This window comes from Ranitomeya variabilis, chromosome 7 (assembly GCF_051348905.1).
Source record: "Ranitomeya variabilis isolate aRanVar5 chromosome 7, aRanVar5.hap1, whole genome shotgun sequence".
Lineage (NCBI taxonomy): Eukaryota > Metazoa > Chordata > Amphibia > Anura > Dendrobatidae > Ranitomeya > Ranitomeya variabilis.
Genome location: NC_135238.1, coordinates 1764483 through 1784531, shown reverse-complemented (window position 1 = coordinate 1784531; position 20049 = coordinate 1764483). Strand labels below are relative to the sequence as shown.

The 20049-nt window shown below is 50.9% G+C and overlaps 1 protein-coding gene across 3 annotated transcripts in view; it reads left to right on the top strand.

Annotated features, from left to right (window-relative positions):
• The first annotated feature begins 741 nt into the window (after positions 1–741).
• LOC143784993 (integrin alpha-L-like) overlaps positions 742–20049 on the top strand; it is a 105326-nt gene continuing 86018 nt past the window's right edge. For all 3 annotated transcript variants that reach the window (XM_077273620.1, XM_077273621.1, XM_077273622.1), the window contains exons 1-3: positions 742–882; positions 953–1070; positions 4291–4373. In XM_077273620.1, coding sequence (XP_077129735.1) covers positions 843–882; positions 953–1070; positions 4291–4373 — 241 coding nt within the window. In that variant the 5' untranslated portion in view covers positions 742–842. The remainder of the gene's footprint in view (positions 883–952; positions 1071–4290; positions 4374–20049) is intronic.

Genomic DNA, 20049 nt, shown 5'->3' with positions numbered 1-20049 from the left:
TACAGGAGGTAACTCAGGATCAGTAATGTAATGTATGTACACAGTGACTGCACCAGCAGAATAGTGAGTGCAGCTCTGGGGTATAATACAGGATGTAACTCAGGATCAGTAATGTAATGTATGTACACAGTGACTGCTCCAGCAGAATAGTGAGTGCAGCTCTGGAGTATAATACAGTATGTAACTCAGGATATGTAATGTATGTACACAGTGACTGCACCAGCAGAATAGTGAGTGCAGCTCTGGGGTATAATACAGGATGTAACTCAGGATCAGTAATGTAATGTATGTACACAGTGACTGCACCAGCAGAATAGTGAGTGCAGCTCTGGAGGATAATACAGTATACACTTTTCATTGCATTTTATGATCTGAAATTATGAAATCTTTATGAAGAATCTTCTGCAGTAAAAGATTTTTTGAGATTTTTTAATATTTTGTTCCTGAGATTGATACGAAGAGCTTGCTGTGGAGAGCAGTCTTTGGTAGGTTACCATTTGTCAGGACCGTGTTGGTCAGATTCTGGAGGTCATCGTTGAGGGAGAATTCTCTGGTTGAGTCTGAATTTATTGATAATCGGTAATAATAGTTTTGTCTTTCAGGTGGCGGAGTATGAAGAAACGTTGAGTATCTCATGCTGTGAAGACTTCCTTCCTCTCTCAGCCCCCTTCTAACCACATGTATATGTGGTGACCTTATGCCTCCACCCAGCCTGTGCCGGGTGTCATCTCATGACGGCTCAGCTCCTAAGCCCATTGCTTTCTTCCCACAGTCACTTCTGCTCTTCTCACTAGTCTTTGTTGGCCGCTTTCATATTTCGGGTCTTCACCCAGCAAGGACTCATGGACTTCTGGCTTCTTTTGCTGCTGTCTTTTCTTGTTGGTAGGTTTATGTCTAGTTCTCCTATTATATCAATGGTGACACCATTTTCCCATGAGTGTTTTTGTTCTAGAGGTGGACATCTCCTTCCTTTACAATGTGGAGGTACAGGAATATAGCCGGTTTTCTGCTGAGGTCGGTGGGCTCTTCGGATATAGAGTGGTGCAGTTTAATTCCACAATTGGAGAGAGGTGAGGTCTCCGCATTGCCTGATATTTGCTTCTATAGCAGGGACATGTTGTACATAGCTGGACCGTCGCACATCTCTGGCATCAGGACTGTGACAATAAGTTCCTTCTACAGAAAGTTTTATTGTGCCGGGACCAGCTTCTTACTATTGCATCCTGTATGCAGTGACTGCAGTAAGTGTAAGGCGGCCTCCCGACACGGTCTGCCTGCTCTCCTGCATCCTACGGCCACTGTCCACCTGCTCTCCTGCGTTCCCCAGCCACCGTCAGCCGGCTCTCCTGCGTCCTCCCGCCACTGTCCACCTGCTCTCCTGCGTTCCCCAGCCACCGTCCGCCGGCTCTCCTGCGTCCTCCCACCACTGTCCACCTGCTCTCCTGCGTTCCCCAGCCACCGTCCGCCGGCTCTCCTGCGTCCTCCCACCACCGTCAGCTGGCTCTCCTGCGTCCTCCTGCCACCGTCAGCCGGCTCTCCTGCGTCCTCCTGCCACCGTCAGCCCGGCTCTCCTGCATCCTCCCGCCACCATCAGCCGGCTCTCCTGCATCCTCCCGCCACGGTCAGCCAGCTCTCCTGCGTCCTCCCGCCACCGTCAGCCAGCTCTCCTGCATCCTCCCGCCACTGTCTGCCAGCTCTCCTGCGTCCTCCAGCCACCGTCAGCCAGCTCTCCTGCATCCTCCTGCCACCGTCAGCCGGCTCTCCTGCATCCTCCTGCCACCGTCAGCCAGCTCTCCTGCATCCTCCCGCCACCGTCAGCCGGCTCTCCTGCATCCTCCCGCCACCGTCAGCCGGCTCTCCTGCATCCTCCCGCCACCGTCAGCCAGCTCTCCTGCATCCTCCCGCCACCGTCAGCCGGCTCTCCTGCATCCTCCCGCCACCGTCAGCCGGCTCTCCTGCATCCTCCCGCCACCGTCAGCCGGCTCTCCTGCATCCTCCCGCCACCGTCAGCCGGCTCTCCTGCATCCTCCCGCCACCGTCAGCCGGCTCTCCTGCATCCTCCCGCCACCGTCAGCCGGCTCTCCTGCATCCTCCCGCCACCGTCAGCCGGCTCTCCTGCATCCTCCCGTCACCTTCTGCCGGCTCTCCTGCATCCTCCCGTCACCTTCTGCCGGCTCTCCTGCATCCTCCCGTCACCGTCAGCCGGCTGTCCTGCATCCTCCCGTCACCGTCAGCCGGCTCTCCTGCATCCTCCCGCCACCGTCAGCCGGCTCTCCTGCATCCTCCCGTCACCTTCTGCCGGCTCTCCTGCATCCTCCCGCCACCGTCAGCCGGCTCTCCTGCATCCTCCCGTCACCGTCAGCCGGCTCTCCTGCATCCTCCCGTCACCGTCAGCCGGCTCTCCTGCATCCTCCCGTCACCGTCAGCCGGCTCTCCTGCATCCTCCCGCCACCGTCAGCCGGCTCTCCTGCATCCTCCCGTCACCTTCTGCCGGCTCTCCTGCATCCTCCCGTCACCTTCTGCCGGCTCTCCTGCATCCTCCCGTCACCGTCAGCCGGCTCTCCTGCATCCTCCCGTCACCGTCAGCCGGCTCTCCTGCATCCTCCTGTCACCTTCTGCCGGCTCTCCTGCATCCTCCCGTCACCTTCTGCCGGCTCTCCTGCATCCTCCCGTCACCGTCAGCCGGCTCTCCTGCATCCTCCCGTCACCGTCAGCCGGCTCTCCTGCATCCTCCCGTCACCGTCAGCCGGCTCTCCTGCATCCTCCTGCCACCGTCAGCCGGCTCTCCTGCATCCTCCCGTCACCTTCTGCCGGCTCTCCTGCATCCTCCCGTCACCTTCTGCCGGCTCTCCTGCATCCTCCCGTCACCGTCAGCCGGCTCTCCTGCATCCTCCCGTCACCGTCAGCCGGCTCTCCTGCATCCTCCCGCCACCGTCAGCCGGCTCTCCTGCATCCTCCCGCCACCGTCAGCCGGCTCTCCTGCATCCTCCCGTCACCTTCTGCCGGCTCTCCTGCATCCTCCCGTCACCGTCAGCCGGCTGTCCTGCATCCTCCCGTCACCGTCAGCCGGCTCTCCTGCATCCTCCCGCCACCGTCAGCCGGCTCTCCTGCATCCTCCCGTCACCTTCTGCCGGCTCTCCTGCATCCTCCCGCCACCGTCAGCCGGCTCTCCTGCATCCTCCCGCCACCGTCTGCCGGCTCTCCTGCATCCTCCCGTCACCGTCAGCCGGCTCTCCTGCATCCTCCCGTCACCGTCAGCCGGCTCTCCTGCATCCTCCTGTCACCTTCTGCCGGCTCTCCTGCATCCTCCCGTCACCTTCTGCCGGCTCTCCTGCATCCTCCCGTCACCGTCAGCCGGCTCTCCTGCATCCTCCCGTCACCGTCAGCCGGCTCTCCTGCATCCTCCCGCCACCTTCTGCCGGCTCTCCTGCATCCTCCCGTCACCGTCAGCCGGCTCTCCTGCATCCTCCCGTCACCGTCAGCCGGCTCTCCTGCATCCTCCTGCCACCGTCAGCCGGCTCTCCTGCATCCTCCCGTCACCGTCAGCCGGCTCTCCTGCATCCTCCCGTCACCTTCTGCCGGCTCTCCTGCATCCTCCCGCCACCGTCAGCCGGCTCTCCTGCATCCTCCCGTCACCTTCTGCCGGCTCTCCTGCATCCTCCCGTCACCGTCAGCCGGCTCTCCTGCATCCTCCTGTCACCTTCTGCCGGCTCTCCTGCATCCTCCCGTCACCTTCTGCCGGCTCTCCTGCATCCTCCCGCCACCGTCAGCCGGCTCTCCTGCATCCTCCCGTCACCGTCAGCCGGCTCTCCTGCATCCTCCCGTCACCGTCAGCCGGCTCTCCTGCATCCTCCCGTCACCGTCAGCCGGCTCTCCTGCATCCTCCTGCCACCGTCAGCCGGCTCTCCTGCATCCTCCCGTCACCGTCAGCCGGCTCTCCTGCATCCTCCCGTCACCGTCAGCCGGCTCTCCTGCATCCTCCCGCCACCGTCAGCCGGCTCTCCTGCATCCTCCCGCCACCGTCAGCCGGCTCTCCTGCATCCTCCCGTCACCGTCAGCCGGCTCTCCTGCGGGCTCCAGCCCCCGTCCACACGCTCTCCAGCCCCTGTCCGCCTGCGGCCTCCGGCCCCTGTCCGCTCGCTCTCCTGTATCCTGTCCCTTGGTGGGTTCCTTTATTTGGGGGGTCAGCCGTTTACAGAGGATGTTGTGCTCTGCTCCTTTCCTTCTCAGGTTTTGTCTGACTTGTAGGACTTTATCAGGAGACTCCTCACACAGATTCTCTTTTTCCAGAGTCCTCATCGGAGATCCAGGCTCCAGCATGCTACACACGTGTGATGTCGTCAGCGGGACGTGCGAGAACCTTACACCGCCAGGTGAGAGGCGCTGGGGCGAGATTTGTGTCGCAGACCCTCCGCTCCAGTGAAGGAGAATATTAATCTTAAGTACAAGACATGGTGGACAATTGTAGCTTCAGCTTTGATCCATACAGACTTGGAGGGGGGAACATGAGCTGCCGCACAGAGCCGGGACCCCTAACCCTGATCCTATAACAAAGATTGTGAGCCCAGCCTCCTCCCAATATCAGGGTCTGACCCCAGAAATGCTCTTTTGGATGAAGGGACAAGAATTACCACAGACTCCTCCAAAATTTTGTAGACATCCTTCCCAGAAGAGCGAGAGCTGTTATATCTGCAGAGTAGCAACTCCATGATAATGTCTATGGATGTAGATGAGGACAGAGAAGCCCCCGGAGGAGGATGTGGGGGGCACATACTTTCTCCATATTAATGTCTATGGATGTAGATGAGGACAGAGAAGCCCCCGGAGGAGGATGTGGGGGGCACATACTTTCTCCATGATAATGTCTATGGATGTAGATGAGGACAGAGAAGCCCCCGGAGGAGGATGTGGGGGGCACATACTTTCTCCATATTAATGTCTATAGATGTAGATGAGGACAGAGAAGCCCCCGGAGGAGGATGTGGGGGGCACATACTTTCTCCATATTAATGTCTATGGATGTAGATGAGGACAGAGAAGCCCCCGGAGGTGGATGTGGGGGGCACATACTTTCTCCATATTAACGTCTATGGATGTAGATGAGGACACAGAAGCCCCCGGAGGAGGATGTGGGGGGACATACTTTCTCCATATTAATGTCTATGGATGTAGATGAGGACAGAGAAGCCCCCGGAGGAGGATGTGGGGGGCACATACTTTCTCCATATTAATATCTATGGATGTAGATGAGGACACAGAAGCCCCCGGAGGTGGATGTGGGGGGCACATACTTTCTCCATATTAATGTCTATGGATGTAGATGAGGACAGAGAAGCCCCCGGAGGAGGATGTGGGGGGCACATACTTTCTCCATATTAATATCTATGGATGTAGATGAGGACACAGAAGCCCCCGGAGGTGGATGTGGGGGGCACATACTTTCTCCATATTAATGTCTATGGATGTAGATGAGGACAGAGAAGCCCCCGGAGGAGGATGTGGGGGGCACATACTTTCTCCATATTAATGTCTATGGATGTAGATGAGGACAGAGAAGCCCCCGGAGGAGGATGTGGGGGGCACATACTGTCTCCATATTAATGTCTATGGATGTAGATGAGGACAGAGAAGCCCCCGGAGGAGGATGTGGGGGGCACATACTTTCTCCATATTAATGTCTATGGATGTAGATGAGGACAGAGAAGCCCCCGGAGGAGGATGTGGGGGGCACATACTTTCTCCATATTAATGTCTATAGATGTAGATGAGGACAGAGAAGCCCCCGGAGGAGGATGTGGGGGGCACATACTTTCTCCATATTAATGTCTATAGATGTAGATGAGGACAGAGAAGCCCCCGGAGGTGGATGTGGGGGGCACATACTTTCTCCATATTAATGTCTATGGATGTAGATGAGGACACAGAAGCCCCCGGAGGTGGATGTGGGGGGCACATACTTTCTCTATATTAATGTCTATGGATGTAGATGAGGACAGAGAAGCCCCCGGAGGTGGATGTGGGGGGCACATACTTTCTCCATATTAATGTCTATGGATGTAGAGGACAGAGAAGCCCCCGGAGGAGGATGTGGGGGGCACATACTTTCTCCATATTAATGTCTATGGATGCAGATGAGGACAGAGAAGCCCCCGGAGGAGGATGTGGGGGGCACATACTTTCTCCATATTAATGTCTATGGATGCAGATGAGGACAGAGAAGCCCCCGGAGGAGGATGTGGGGGGCACATACTTTCTCCATATTAATGTCTATGGATGTAGATGAGGACAGAGAAGCCCCCGGAGGTGGATGTGGGGGGGCACATACTGTCTCCATATTAATGTCTATGGATGTAGATGAGGACAGAGAAGCCCCCGGAGGTGGATGTGGGGGGCACATACTTTCTCCATATTAATGTCTATGGATGCAGATGAGGACAGAGAAGCCCCCGGAGGAGGATGTGGGGGGCACATACTTTCTCCATATTAATGTCTATGGATGTAGATGAGGACAGAGAAGCCCCCGGAGGTGGATGTGGGGGGGCACATACTGTCTCCATATTAATGTCTATGGATGTAGATGAGGACAGAGAAGCCCCCGGAGGAGGATGTGGGGGGCACATACTTTCTCCATATTAATGTCTATGGATGTAGATGAGGACAGAGAAGCCCCCGGAGGTGGATGTGGGGGGGCACATACTTTCTCCATATTAATGTCTATGGATGTAGATGAGGACAGAGAAGCCCCCGGAGGAGGATGTGGGGGGCACATACTTTCTCCATATTAATGTCTATGGATGTAGATGAGGACAGAGAAGCCCCCGGAGGAGGATGTGGGGGGCACATACTTTCTCCATATTAATGTCTATGGATGTAGATGAGGACAGAGAAGCCCCCAGAGGTGGATGTGGGGGGCACATACTTTCTCCATATTAATGTCTATGGATGTAGATGAGGACAGAGAAGCCCCCGGAGGAGGATGTGGGGGGCACATACTTTCTCCATATTAATGTCTATAGATGTAGATGTGGACAGAGAAGCCCCCGGAGGAGGATGTGGGGGGCACATACTTTCTCCATATTAATGTCTGTGGATGTAGATGAGGACAGAGAAGCCCCCAGAGGAGGATGTGGGGGGCACATACTTTCTCCATATTAATGTCTATGGATGTAGATGAGGACAGAGAAGCCCCCGGAGGAGGATGTGGGGGGCACATACTTTCTCCATATTAATGTCTATGGATGTAGATGAGGACACAGAAGCCCCCGGAGGAGGATGTGGGGGGCACATACTTTCTCCATATTAATGTCTATGGATGTAGATGAGGACAGAGAAGCCCCCGGAGGAGGATGTGGGGGGCACATACTTTCTCCATATTAATGTCTATGGATGTAGATGAGGACAGAGAAGCCCCCGGAGGAGGATGTGGGGGGCACATACTTTCTCCATATTAATGTCTATGGATGTAGATGAGGACAGAGAAGCCCCCGGAGGAGGATGTGGGGGGCACATACTTTCTCCATATTAATGTCTATGGATGTAGATGAGGACAGAGAAGCCCCCGGGGGAGGATGTGGGGGGCACATACTTTCTCCATATTAATGTCTGTGGATGTAGATGAGGACAGAGAAGCCCCCAGAGGAGGATGTGGGGGGCACATACTTTCTCCATATTAATGTCTGTGGATGTAGATGAGGACAGTGAAGCCCCCAGAGGTGGATGAGGGGGGCACATTCTTTCTCCATATTAATGTCTATGGATGTAGATGACAGAGAAGCCCCCGGAGGTGGATGTGGGGGGCACATACTTTCTCCATATTAATGTCTGTGGATGTAGATGAGGACAGAGAAGCCCCCAGAGGAGGATGTGGGGGGCACATACTTTCTCCATATTAATGTCTGTGGATGTAGATGAGGACAGTGAAGCCCCCAGAGGTGGATGAGGGGGGCACATTCTTTCTCCATATTAATGTCTATGGATGTAGATGACAGAGAAGCCCCCGGAGGAGGATGTGGGGGGCACATACTTTCTCCATATTAATGTCTATGGATGTAGATGAGGACACAGAAGCCCCCGGAGGAGGATGTGGGGGGCACATACTTTCCCCATATTAATGTCTATGGATGTAGATGAGGACAGAGAAGCCCCCGGAGGAGGATGTGGGGGGCACATACTTTCTCCATATTACTGTCTATGGATGTAGATGAGGACACAGAAGCCCCCGGAGGAGGATGTGGGGGGCACATACTTTCTCCATATTAATGTCTATAGATGTAGGTGAGGACAGAAGCCCCCGGAGGAGGATGTGGGGGGCACATACTTTCTCCATATTAATGTCTATGGATGTAGATGAGGACACAGAAGCCCCCGGAGGAGGATGTGGGGGGCACATACTTTCTCCATATTAATGTCTATGGATGTAGAGGACAGAGATGCCCCCGGAGGAGGATGTGGGGGGCACATACTTTCTCCATATTAATGTCTATGGATGTAGATGAGGACAGAGAAGCCCCCGGAGGAGGATGTGGGGGGCACATACTTTCTCCATATTAATGTCTATGGATGTAGATGAGTACAGAGAAGCCCCCGGAGGTGGATGTGGGGGGGCACATACTTTCTCCATATTAATGTCTATGGATGTAGATGAGGACAGAGAAGCCCCCGGAGGTGGATGTGGGGGGCACATACTTTCTCCATATTAATGTCTATGGATGTAGATGAGGACACAGAAGCCCCCGGAGGAGGATGTGGGGGGCACATACTTTCTCCATATTAATGTCTATGGATATAGATGAGGACAGAGAAGCCCCCGGAGGAGGATGTGGGGGGCACATACTTTCTCCATATTAATGTCTATAGATGTAGATGAGGACAGAGAAGCCCCCGGAGGAGGATGTGGGGGGCACATACTGTCTCCATATTAATGTCTATGGATGTAGATGAGGACACAGAAGCCCCCGGAGGTGGATGTGGGGGGCACATACTTTCTCCATATTAATGTCTATAGATGTAGGTGAGGACAGAAGCCCCCGGAGGAGGATGTGGGGGGCACATACTTTCTCCATATTAATGTCTATGGATGTAGATGAGGACACAGAAGCCCCCGGAGGAGGATGTGGGGGGCACATACTTTCTCCATATTAATGTCTATGGATGTAGATGAGGACAGAGAAGCCCCCGGAGGAGGATGTGGGGGGCACATACTTTTCTCCATATTAATGTCTATGGATGTAGAGGACAGAGCAGCCCCCGGAGGTGGATGTGGGGGGCACATACTGTCTCCATATTAATGTCTATGGATGTAGATGAGGACAGAGAAGCCCCCGGAGGTGGATGTGGGGGGCACATACTTTCTCCATATTAATGTCTATGGATGTAGATGAGGACAGAGAAGCCCCCGGAGGAGGATGTGGGGGGCACATACTTTCTCCATATTAATGTCTATGGATGTAGATGAGGACAGAGAAGCCCCCGGAGGAGGATGTGGGGGGCACATACTTTCTCCATATTAATGTCTATGGATGTAGATGAGGACAGAGAAGCCCCCGGAGGAGGATGTGGGGGGCACATACTTTCTCCATATTAATGTCTATGGATGTAGATGAGGACACAGAAGCCCCCGGAGGAGGATGTGGGGGGCACATACTTTCCCCATATTAATGTCTATGGATGTAGATGAGGACAGAGAAGCCCCCGGAGGTGGATGTGGGGGGCACATACTTTCCCCATATTAATGTCTATGGATGTAGATGAGGACAGAGAAGCCCCCGGAGGTGGATGTGGGGGGCACATACTTTCTCCATATTAATGTCTATGGATGTAGATGAGGACAGAGAAGCCCCCGGAGGAGGATGTGGGGGGCACATACTATCTCCATATTAATGTCTATGGATGTAGATGAGGACAGAGAAGCCCCCGGAGGTGGATGTGGGGGGCACATACTTTCTCCATATTAATGTCTATGGATGTAGATGAGGACAGAGAAGCCCCCGGAGGAGGATGTGGGGGGCACATACTTTCTCCATATTAATGTCTATGGATGTAGATGAGGACAGAGAAGCCCCCGGAGGTGGATGTGGGGGGCACATACTTTCTCCATATTAATGTCTATGGATGTAGATGAGGACAGAGAAGCCCCCGGAGGAGGATGTGGGGGGCACATACTATCTCCATATTAACCCCTTCACCCCCAAGGGTGGTTTGCACGTTATGGACCGGGCCAATTTTTACAATTCTGACCACTGTCCCTTTATGAGGTTATAACTCTGGAACGCTTCAACGGATCCCTGTGATTCTGACATTGTTTTCTCGTGACATATTGTACTTCATGATAGTGGTAAAATTTCTTTGATATTACCTGCGTTTATTTGTGAAAAAAACGGAAATTTGGCGAAAATTTTGAAAATTTTGCAATTTTTCAACTTTGAATTTTTATGCAATTAAATAACAGTGATATGTCACACAAAATACTTAATAAGTAACATTTCCCACATGTCTACTTTACATCAGCCCAATTTTGGAACCAAAATTTTTTTTTGTTAGGGAGTTATAAGGGTTAAAATTTGACCAGCAATTTCTCATTTTTACAACACCATTTTTTTTTTAGGGACCACATCACATTTGAAGTAATTTTGAGGGGTCTATATGATAGAAAATACCCAAGTGTGACACCATTCTAAAAACTGCACCCCTCAAGGTGCTCAAAACCACATTCAAGAAGTTTATTAACCCTTCAGGTGTTTCACAGGTATTTTTGGAATGTTTAAATAAAAATGAGCATTTAACTTTTTTTTCACACAAAATTTACTTCAGCTCCAATTTGTTTTATTTTACCAAGGGTAACAGGAGAAAATGGACGCCAAAAGATGTTGTACAATTTGTCCTGAGTACGCCAATACCCCATATGTGGGGGTAAACCACTGTTTGGGCACATGACAGAGCTCGGAAGCGAAGGAGCGCCATTTGACTTTTCAATGCAAAATTGACTGGAATTGAGATGGGACACCATGTTGCGTTTGGAGAGCCCCTGATATGCCTAAACATTGAAACCCCCCACAAGTGACACCATTTTGGAAAGTAGACCCCCTAAGGAGCTTATCTAGAGGTGTGGTGAGCACTTTGACTCACCAAGTGCTTCACAGAAGTTTATAATGCAGAGCCGTAAAAATAAAAAATCATATTTTTTCTCAAAAATTATCTTTTCACCCCCAATTTTTTATTTTCCCAAGGGTAAGAGAAGAAATTGGACCCCAAAAGTTGTTGTACAATTTGTCCTGAGTACGCTGATACCCCATATGTGGGGGTAAACCACTGTTTGGGCGCATGGGAGAGCTCGGAAGGGAAGGAGCGCCGTTTGACTTTTCAATGCAAAATTGACAGGAATTGAGGTGGGACGCCATGTTGCATTTGGAGAGCCACTAATGTGCCTAAACATTGAAACCCCCCACAAGTGACACCATTTTGGAAAGTAGACCCCCTAAGGAACTTATCTAGAGGTGTGGTGAGCACTTTGACCCACCAAGTGCTTCACAGAAGTTTATAATGCAGAACCGTAAAAATAAAAAATCATATTTTTTCACAAAAATTATCTTTTCACCCCCAATTTTTTATTTTCCCAAGAGTAAGAGAAGAAATTGGACCCCAAAAGATGTTTTACAATTTGTCCTGAGTACGCTGATACCCCATATGTGGGGGTAAACCACTGTTTGGGCGCATGGCAGAGCTCGGAAGGGAAGGAGCGTCATTTGACTTTTCACTGCAAAATTGACAGGAATTGAGATGGGACGCCATGTTGCGTTTGGAGAGCCACTGATGTGCCTAAACATTGAAACCCCCCCACAAGTGACACCATTTTGGAAAGTAAACCCCCTAAGGAACTTATCTAGAGGTGTAGGGAGCACTTTGACCCACCAACTGCTTCACAGAAGTTTATAATGCAGAGCCGTAAAAAAAACAACATTTTTTTCCCACAAAAATTATTTTTTAGCCCCCAGTTTTGTATTTTCCTGAGGGTAACAGGAGAAATTGGACCCCAAAAGTTGTTGTCCAATTTGTCCTGAGTACGCTGATACCCCATATGTGGGGGGGAACCACTGTTTGGGTGCATGGGAGGGCTCGGAAGGGATGGAGCGCCATTTTGAATGCAGACTTAGATGGAATGGTCTGCAGGCGTCACATTGCGTTTGCAGAGCCCTAATGTACTTAAACAGTAAAAAAAAACCCACAAGTGACACCATTTTGGAAAGTAGACCCCCTAAGCAACTCATCTAGATGTGTTGTGAGAGTTTTGAACCCTCAAGTGTTTCACTACAGTTTATAACGCATAGCCGTGAAAAAAAAAAAAAACATTTTCACCCCAAAATTATTTTTTAGCCCCCAGTTTTGTGTTTTCCCAAGGGTAACAGGAGAAATTGGACCCCAAAAGTTGTTGTCCAATTTGTCCTGAGTACGCTGATACCCCATATGTGGGGGGGAACCAATGTTTGGGCGCATGGGAGGGCTCGGAAGGGAAGGAGCGCCATTTGGAATGCAGACTTAGATGGAATGGTTTGCAGGCGTCAGATTGCATTTGCAGAGGCCCTAATGTACCTAAACAGTAGAAACCCACCACAAGTGACACCATTTTGGAAAGTAGACCCCCTAAGGAACTCATCTAGATGTGTTGTGAGAGCTTTGAACCCCCAATTGTTTCACTACAGTTTATAACGCAGAGCCATGCAAATAAAAAATATTTTTTTTCCACAAAAATTATTTTTTAGCCTCCAGTTTTGTATTTTCCCAAGGGTAGCAGGAGAGATTGGACCCCAAAAGTTGTTCTCCAATGTGTTCCGAGTACGCTGATACCCCATATGTTGGGTTAAACCCCTGTTTGGGCGCACGGGAGAGCTCGGAAGGGAAGGAGCACTGTTTTACTTTTTCAACGCAGAATTGGCTGAAATTGAGATCGGACGCCATGTCGCGTTTGGAGAGCCCCTGATGTGCCTAAACAGTGGAAACCCCCCAATTATAACTGAAACCCTAATCCAAACACACCCCTAACCCTAATTCCAACGGTAACCCTAACCACACCTCTAACCCAGACACACCCCTAACCCTAATCCCAACCCTATTCCCAACCGTAGATGTAGTCCAAACCCTAACCCTAACTTTAGCCCCAACCCTTAACCCTAACTTTAGCCCCAACCCTAACTGTAGCCCTAACCCTAGCCCCAACCCTAACCCTAGCCCCAACCCTAACCCTAGCCCCAACCCTAACCCTAGCCCCAACCCTAGCCCCAGCCCTAACCCTAGCCCCTGCCCTAACCCTAGCCCCAACCCTAACCCTAGCCCCAACCCTAGCCCCAACCCTAACCCTAGCCCCAACCCTAACCCTAGCCCCAACCCTAGCCCCAACCCTAACCCTAGCCCCAACCCTAACCCTAGCCCTAACCCTAGCCCTAATGGTAAAATGGAAATAAATACATTTTTTTATTTTTTTTTATTTTTCCCTAACTAAGGGGGTGATGAAAGGGGGTTTGATTTACTTTTATAGCGGGTTTTTTAGCGGATTTTTATGATTGGCGGCTGTCACACACTGAAAGAAGCTTTTTATTGCAAAAAATATTTTTTGCGTTACCACATTTTGAGAGCTATAATTTTTCCATATTTGAGTCCACAGAGTCATGTGAGATCTTGTTTTTTGCGGAACGAGTTGACGTTTTTATTGATAACATGTTCAGGCACGGGAGATTTTTTGATCGCTTTTTATTCCGATTTTTGTGAGGCAGAATGATCAAAAACCAGCTATTCATGAATTTCTTTTTGGGGAGGCGTTTATACCGTTCCGCGTTTGGTAAAATTGATAAAGCAGTTTTATTCTTCGGGTCAGTACGATTACAGCGATATCTCATTTACATCATTTTTTTTATGTTTTGGCGCTTCTATACGATAAAAACTATTTTATAGAAAAAATAATTATTTTGGCATCGCTTTATTCTGAGGACTATAACTTTTTTATTTTTTCGCTGATGATGCTATATGGCGGCTTGTTTTTTGCGGGACAAGATGACGTTTGCAGCGGTACCATGTTTATTTATATCCGTCTTTTTGATCGCGTGTTATCGCACTTTTTGTTTGGCGGTATGAGAATAAAGCGTTGTTTTTTGCCTCGTTTTTTTTTTTTTTTTTTTACGGTGTTCACTGCAGGGGTTAACTAGTGATATAGTTTTATAGGTGGGGTCGTTACGGACGTGGCGATACTAAATATGTGTACTTTTATTGTTTGGTTTTTTTTTATTTAGATAAAGGAATGTATTTATGGGAATAATATATATTTTTTTTCTTTATTTAGGAATTTTTTTTTTTATTTTTTTTTTACACATGTGGGAATTTTTTTTACTTTTTTACTTTGTCCCAGGGGGGGACATCACAGATCGCTGATCTCACAGTGTGCACAGCACTCTGTGAGATCTCCGATCTCACTTACAGCCGTGCAGGCTGCAGCTTTCATCTGCAGCCTGCTCGGCACCCGGAAGTGATCCCTGCAGGACCCGGATGCAGCCCCGCGGCCATTTTGGACCTGGGGCCTGCAGGGATAGGAGGTAGGAGACCCACGGAGCAACGCGATCACATCGCGTTGCTCCGGGGGTCTCAGGGAAGCGCGCAGGGAGCCCCCTCCCTGCGCGATGCTTCCCTGTACCGCCGGCACACCGCGATCATGTTTGATCGCGGTGTGCCGGGGGTTAATGTGCCGGGGGCGGTCCGTGACCGCTCCTGGCACATAGTGCCGGATGTCAGCTGCGATAGGCAGCTGACACCCGGCCGCGATCGGCCGCGCTCCCCCCGTGAGCGCGGCCGATCGTGCTGGACGTACTATTCCGTCCTTGGGAATTAGGGCCCACCCCACATGGACGGAATAGTACGTCCGATGACAGAAAGGGGTTAATGTCTATGGATGTAGATGAGGACAGAGAAGCCCCCGGAGGTGGATGTGGGGGGCACATACTTTCCCCATATTATTGTCTATGGATGTAGATGAGGACAGAGAAGCCCCCGGAGGAGGATGTGGGGGGCACATACTTTCTCCATATTAATGTCTATGGATGTAGATGAGGACACAGAAGCCCCCGGAGGAGGATGTGGGGGGCACATACTTTCTCCATATTAATGTCTATGGATGTAGATGAGGACAGAGAAGCCCCCGGAGGTGGATGTGGGGGGCACATACTTTCTCCATATTAATGTCTATGGATGTAGATGAGGACAGAGAAGCCCCCGGAGGAGGATGTGGGGGGCACATACTTTCTCCATATTAATGTCTATGGATGTAGATGAGGGCAGAGAAGCCCCCGGAGGTGGATGTGGGGGGCACATACTTTCCCCATATTAATGTCTATGGATGTAGATGAGGACAGAGAAGCCCCCGGAGGAGGATGTGGGGGGCACATACTTTCTCCATATTAATGTCTATGGATGTAGATGAGGGCAGAGAAGCCCCCGGAGGTGGATGTGGGGGGCACATACTTTCCCCATATTAATGTCTATGGATGTAGATGAGGACAGAGAAGCCCCCGGAGGAGGATGTGGGGGGCACATACTTTCTCCATATTAATGTCTATGGATGTAGATGAGGGCAGAGAAGCCCCCGGAGGTGGATGTGGGGGGCACATACTGTCTCCATATTAATGTCTATAGATGTAGATGAGGACAGAGAAGCCCCCGGAGGAGGATGTGGGGGGCACATACTTTCTCCATATTAATGTCTATGGATGTAGATGAGGGCAGAGAAGCCCCCGGAGGTGGATGTGGGGGGCACATACTTTCCCCATATTAATGTCTATGGATGTAGATGAGGACAGAGAAGCCCCCGGAGGAGGATGTGGGGGGCACATACTTTCTCCATATTAATGTCTATGGATGTAGATGAGGACAGAGAAGCCCCCGGAGGTGGATGTGGGGGGCACATACTTTCTCCATATTAATGTCTATGGATGTAGATGAGGACAGAGAAGCCCCCGGAGGAGGATGTGGGGGGCACATACTTTCTCCATATTAATGTCTATGGATGTAGATGAGGGCAGAGAAGCCCCCGGAGGTGGATGTGGGGGGCACATACTTTCTCCATATTAATGTCTATGGATGTAGATGAGGACAGAGAAGCCCCCGGAGGTGGATGTGGGGGGCACATACTTTCTCCATATTAATGTCTATGGATGTAGATGAGGACAGAGAAGCCCCCGGAGGTGGATGTGGGGGGCACATACTTTCTCCATATTAATGTCTATGGATGTAGATGAGGACAGAGAAGCCCCCGGAGGAGGATGTGGGGGGCACATACTTTCTCCATATTAATGTCTATGGATGTAGATGAGGGCAGAGAAGCCCCCGGAGGAGGATGTGGGGGGCACATACTTTCTCCATATTAATGTCTATGGATGTAGATGAGGACAGAGAAGCCCCCGGAGGTGGATGTGGGGGGCACATACTTTCTCCATATTAATGTCTATGGATGTAGATGAGGACAGAGAAGCCCCCGGAGGAGGATGTGGGGGGCACATACTTTCTCCATATTAATGTCTATGGATGTAGATGAGGACAGAGAAGCCCCCGGAGGTGGATGTGGGGGGCACATACTTTCCCCATATTAATGTCTATGGATGTAGATGAGGACAGAGAAGCCCCCGGAGGTGGATGTGGGGGGCACATACTTTCTCCATATTAATGTCTATGGATGTAGATGAGGACAGAGAAGCCCCCGGAGGTGGATGTGGGGGGCACATACTGTCTCCATATTAATGTCTATAGATGTAGATGAGGACAGAGAAGCCCCCGGAGGAGGATGTGGGGGGCACATACTTTCTCCATATTAATGTCTATGGATGTAGATGAGGGCAGAGAAGCCCCCGGAGGTGGATGTGGGGGGCACATACTTTCCCCATATTAATGTCTATGGATGTAGATGAGGACAGAGAAGCCCCCGGAGGAGGATGTGGGGGGCACATACTTTCTCCATATTAATGTCTATGGATGTAGATGAGGACAGAGAAGCCCCCGGAGGTGGATGTGGGGGGCACATACTTTCTCCATATTAATGTCTATGGATGTAGATGAGGACACAGAAGCCCCCGGAGGTGGATGTGGGGGGCACATACTTTCTCCATATTAATGTCTATGGATGTAGATGAGGACAGAAGCCCCCGGAGGAGGATGTGGGGGGCACATACTTTCTCCATATTAATGTCTATGGATGTAGATGAGGACAGAGAAGCCCCCGGAGGTGGATGTGGGGGGCACGTACTTTCTCCATATTAATGTCTATAGATGTAGATGAGGACAGAGAAGCCCCCGGAGGAGGATGTGGGGGGCACATACTTTCTCCATATTAATGTCTATGGATGTAGATGAGGACACAGAAGCCCCCGGAGGAGGATGTGGGGGGACATACTTTCTCCATATTAATGTCTATGGATGTAGATGAGGACAGAGAAGCCCCCGGAGGTGGATGTGGGGGGCACATACTTTCTCCATATTAATGTCTATGGATGTAGATGAGGACAGAGAAGCCCCCGGAGGAGGATGTGGGGGGACATACTTTCTCCATATTAATGTCTATGGATGTAGATGAGGACAGAGAAGCCCCCGGAGGTGGATGTGGGGGGCACATACTTTCTCCATATTAATGTCTATGGATGTAGATGAGGACAGAGAAGCCCCCGGAGGTGGATGTGGGGGGCACATACTTTCTCCATATTAATGTCTATGGATGTAGATGAGGACAGAGAAGCCCCCGGAGGAGGATGTGGGGGGCACATACTTTCTCCATATTAATGTCTATGGATGTAGAGGAGGACAGAGAAGCCCCCGGAGGTGGATGTGGGGGGCACATACTTTCTCCATATTAATGTCTATGGATGTAGATGAGGACAGAGAAGCCCCCGGAGGAGGATGTGGGGGGCACATACTTTCTCCATATTACTGTCTATGGATGTAGATGAGGACAGAGAAGCCCCCGGAGGTGGATGTGGGGGGCACATACTTTCTCCATATTAATGTCTATGGATGTAGATGAGGACAGAGAAGCCCCCGGAGGTGGATGTGGGGGGCACATACTTTCTCCATATTAATGTCTATGGATGTAGATGAGGACACAGAAGCCCCCGGAGGAGGATGTGGGGGGCACATACTTTCTCCATATTAATGTCTATGGATGTAGATGAGGACAGAGAAGCCCCCGGAGGTGGATGTGGGGGGCACATACTTTCTCCATATTAATGTCTATGGATGTAGATGAGGACAGAGAAGCCCCCGGAGGTGGATGTGGGGGGCACATACTTTCTCCATATTAATGTCTATGGATGTAGATGAGGACAGAGAAGCCCCCGGAGGTGGATGTGGGGGGCACATACTTTCTCCATATTAATGTCTATGGATGTAGATGAGGACAGAGAAGCCCCCGGAGGTGGATGTGGGGGGCACATACTTTCTCCATAATAATGTCTATGGATGTAGATGAGGACAGAGAAGCCCCCGGAGGTGGATGTGGGGGGCACATACTTTCTCCATAATAATGTCTGTGGATGTAGATGAGGACAGAGAAGCCCCCGGAGGTGGATGTGGGGGCACATACTTTCTCCATATTAATGTCTATAGATGTAGATGAGGACAGAGAAGCCCCCGGAGGAGGATGTGGGGGGCACATACTTTCGCCATATTAATGTCTATGGATGTAGATGAGGACACAGAAGCCCCCGGAGGTGGATGTGGGGGGCACATACTTTCTCCATATTAATGTCTATGGATGTAGATGAGGACAGAGAAGCCCCCGGAGGAGGATGTGGGGGGCACATACTTTCTCCATATTAATGTCTATGGATGTAGATGAGGACAGAGAAGCCCCCGGAGGTGGATGTGGGGGGCACATACTTCCTCCATATTAATGTCTATGGATGTAGATGAGGACAGAGAAGCCCCCGGAGGAGGATGTGGGGGGCACATACTGTCTCCATATTAATGTCTATGGATGTAGATGAGGACAGAGAAGCCCCCGGAGGTGGATGTGGGGGGCACATACTTTCTCCATATTAATGTCTATGGATGTAGATGAGGACAGAGAAGCCCCCGGAGGAGGATGTGGGGGTCACATACTTTCTCCATATTAATGTCTATAGATGTAGAGGAGGACAGAGAAGCCCCCGGAGGTGGATGTGGGGGGCACATACTTTCTCCATATTAATGTCTATGGATGTAGATGAGGACAGAGAAGCCCCCGGAGGAGGATGTGGGGGGCACATACTTTCTCCATATTAATGTCTATGGATGTAGATGAGGACACAGAAGCCCCCGGAGGTGGATGTGGGGGGCACATACTTTCTCCATATTAATGTCTATGGATGTAGATGAGGACACAGAAGCCCCCGGAGGAGGATGTGGGGGGCACATACTTTCTCCATATTAATGTCTATGGATGTAGATGAGGACAGAGAAGCCCCCGGAGGTGGATGTGGGGGGCACATACTTTCTCCATATTAATGTCTATGGATGTAGATGAGGACAGAGAAGCCCCCGGAGGAGGATGTGGGGGGCACATACTTTCTCCATATTAATGTCTATGGATGTAGATGAGGACAGAGAAGCCCCCGGAGGTGGATGTGGGGGGCACATACTTTCTCCATATTAATGTCTATGGATGTAGATGAGGACAGAGAAGCCCCCGGAGGTGGATGTGGGGGGCACATACTTTCTCCATATTACTGTCTATGGATGTAGATGAGGACAGAGAAGCCCCCGGAGGTGGATGTGGGGGGCACATACTTTCTCCATATTAATGTCTATGGATGTAGATGAGGACAGAAGCCCCCGGAGGAGGATGTGGGGGGCACATACTTTCTCCATATTAATGTCTATGGATGTAGATGAGGACACAGAAGCCCCCGGAGGAGGATGTGGGGGGCACATACTTTCTCCATATTAATGTCTATGGATGTAGATGAGGACACAGAAGCCCCCGGAGGAGGATGTGGGGGGCACATACTTTCTCCATATTACTGTCTATGGATGTAGATGAGGACAGAGAAG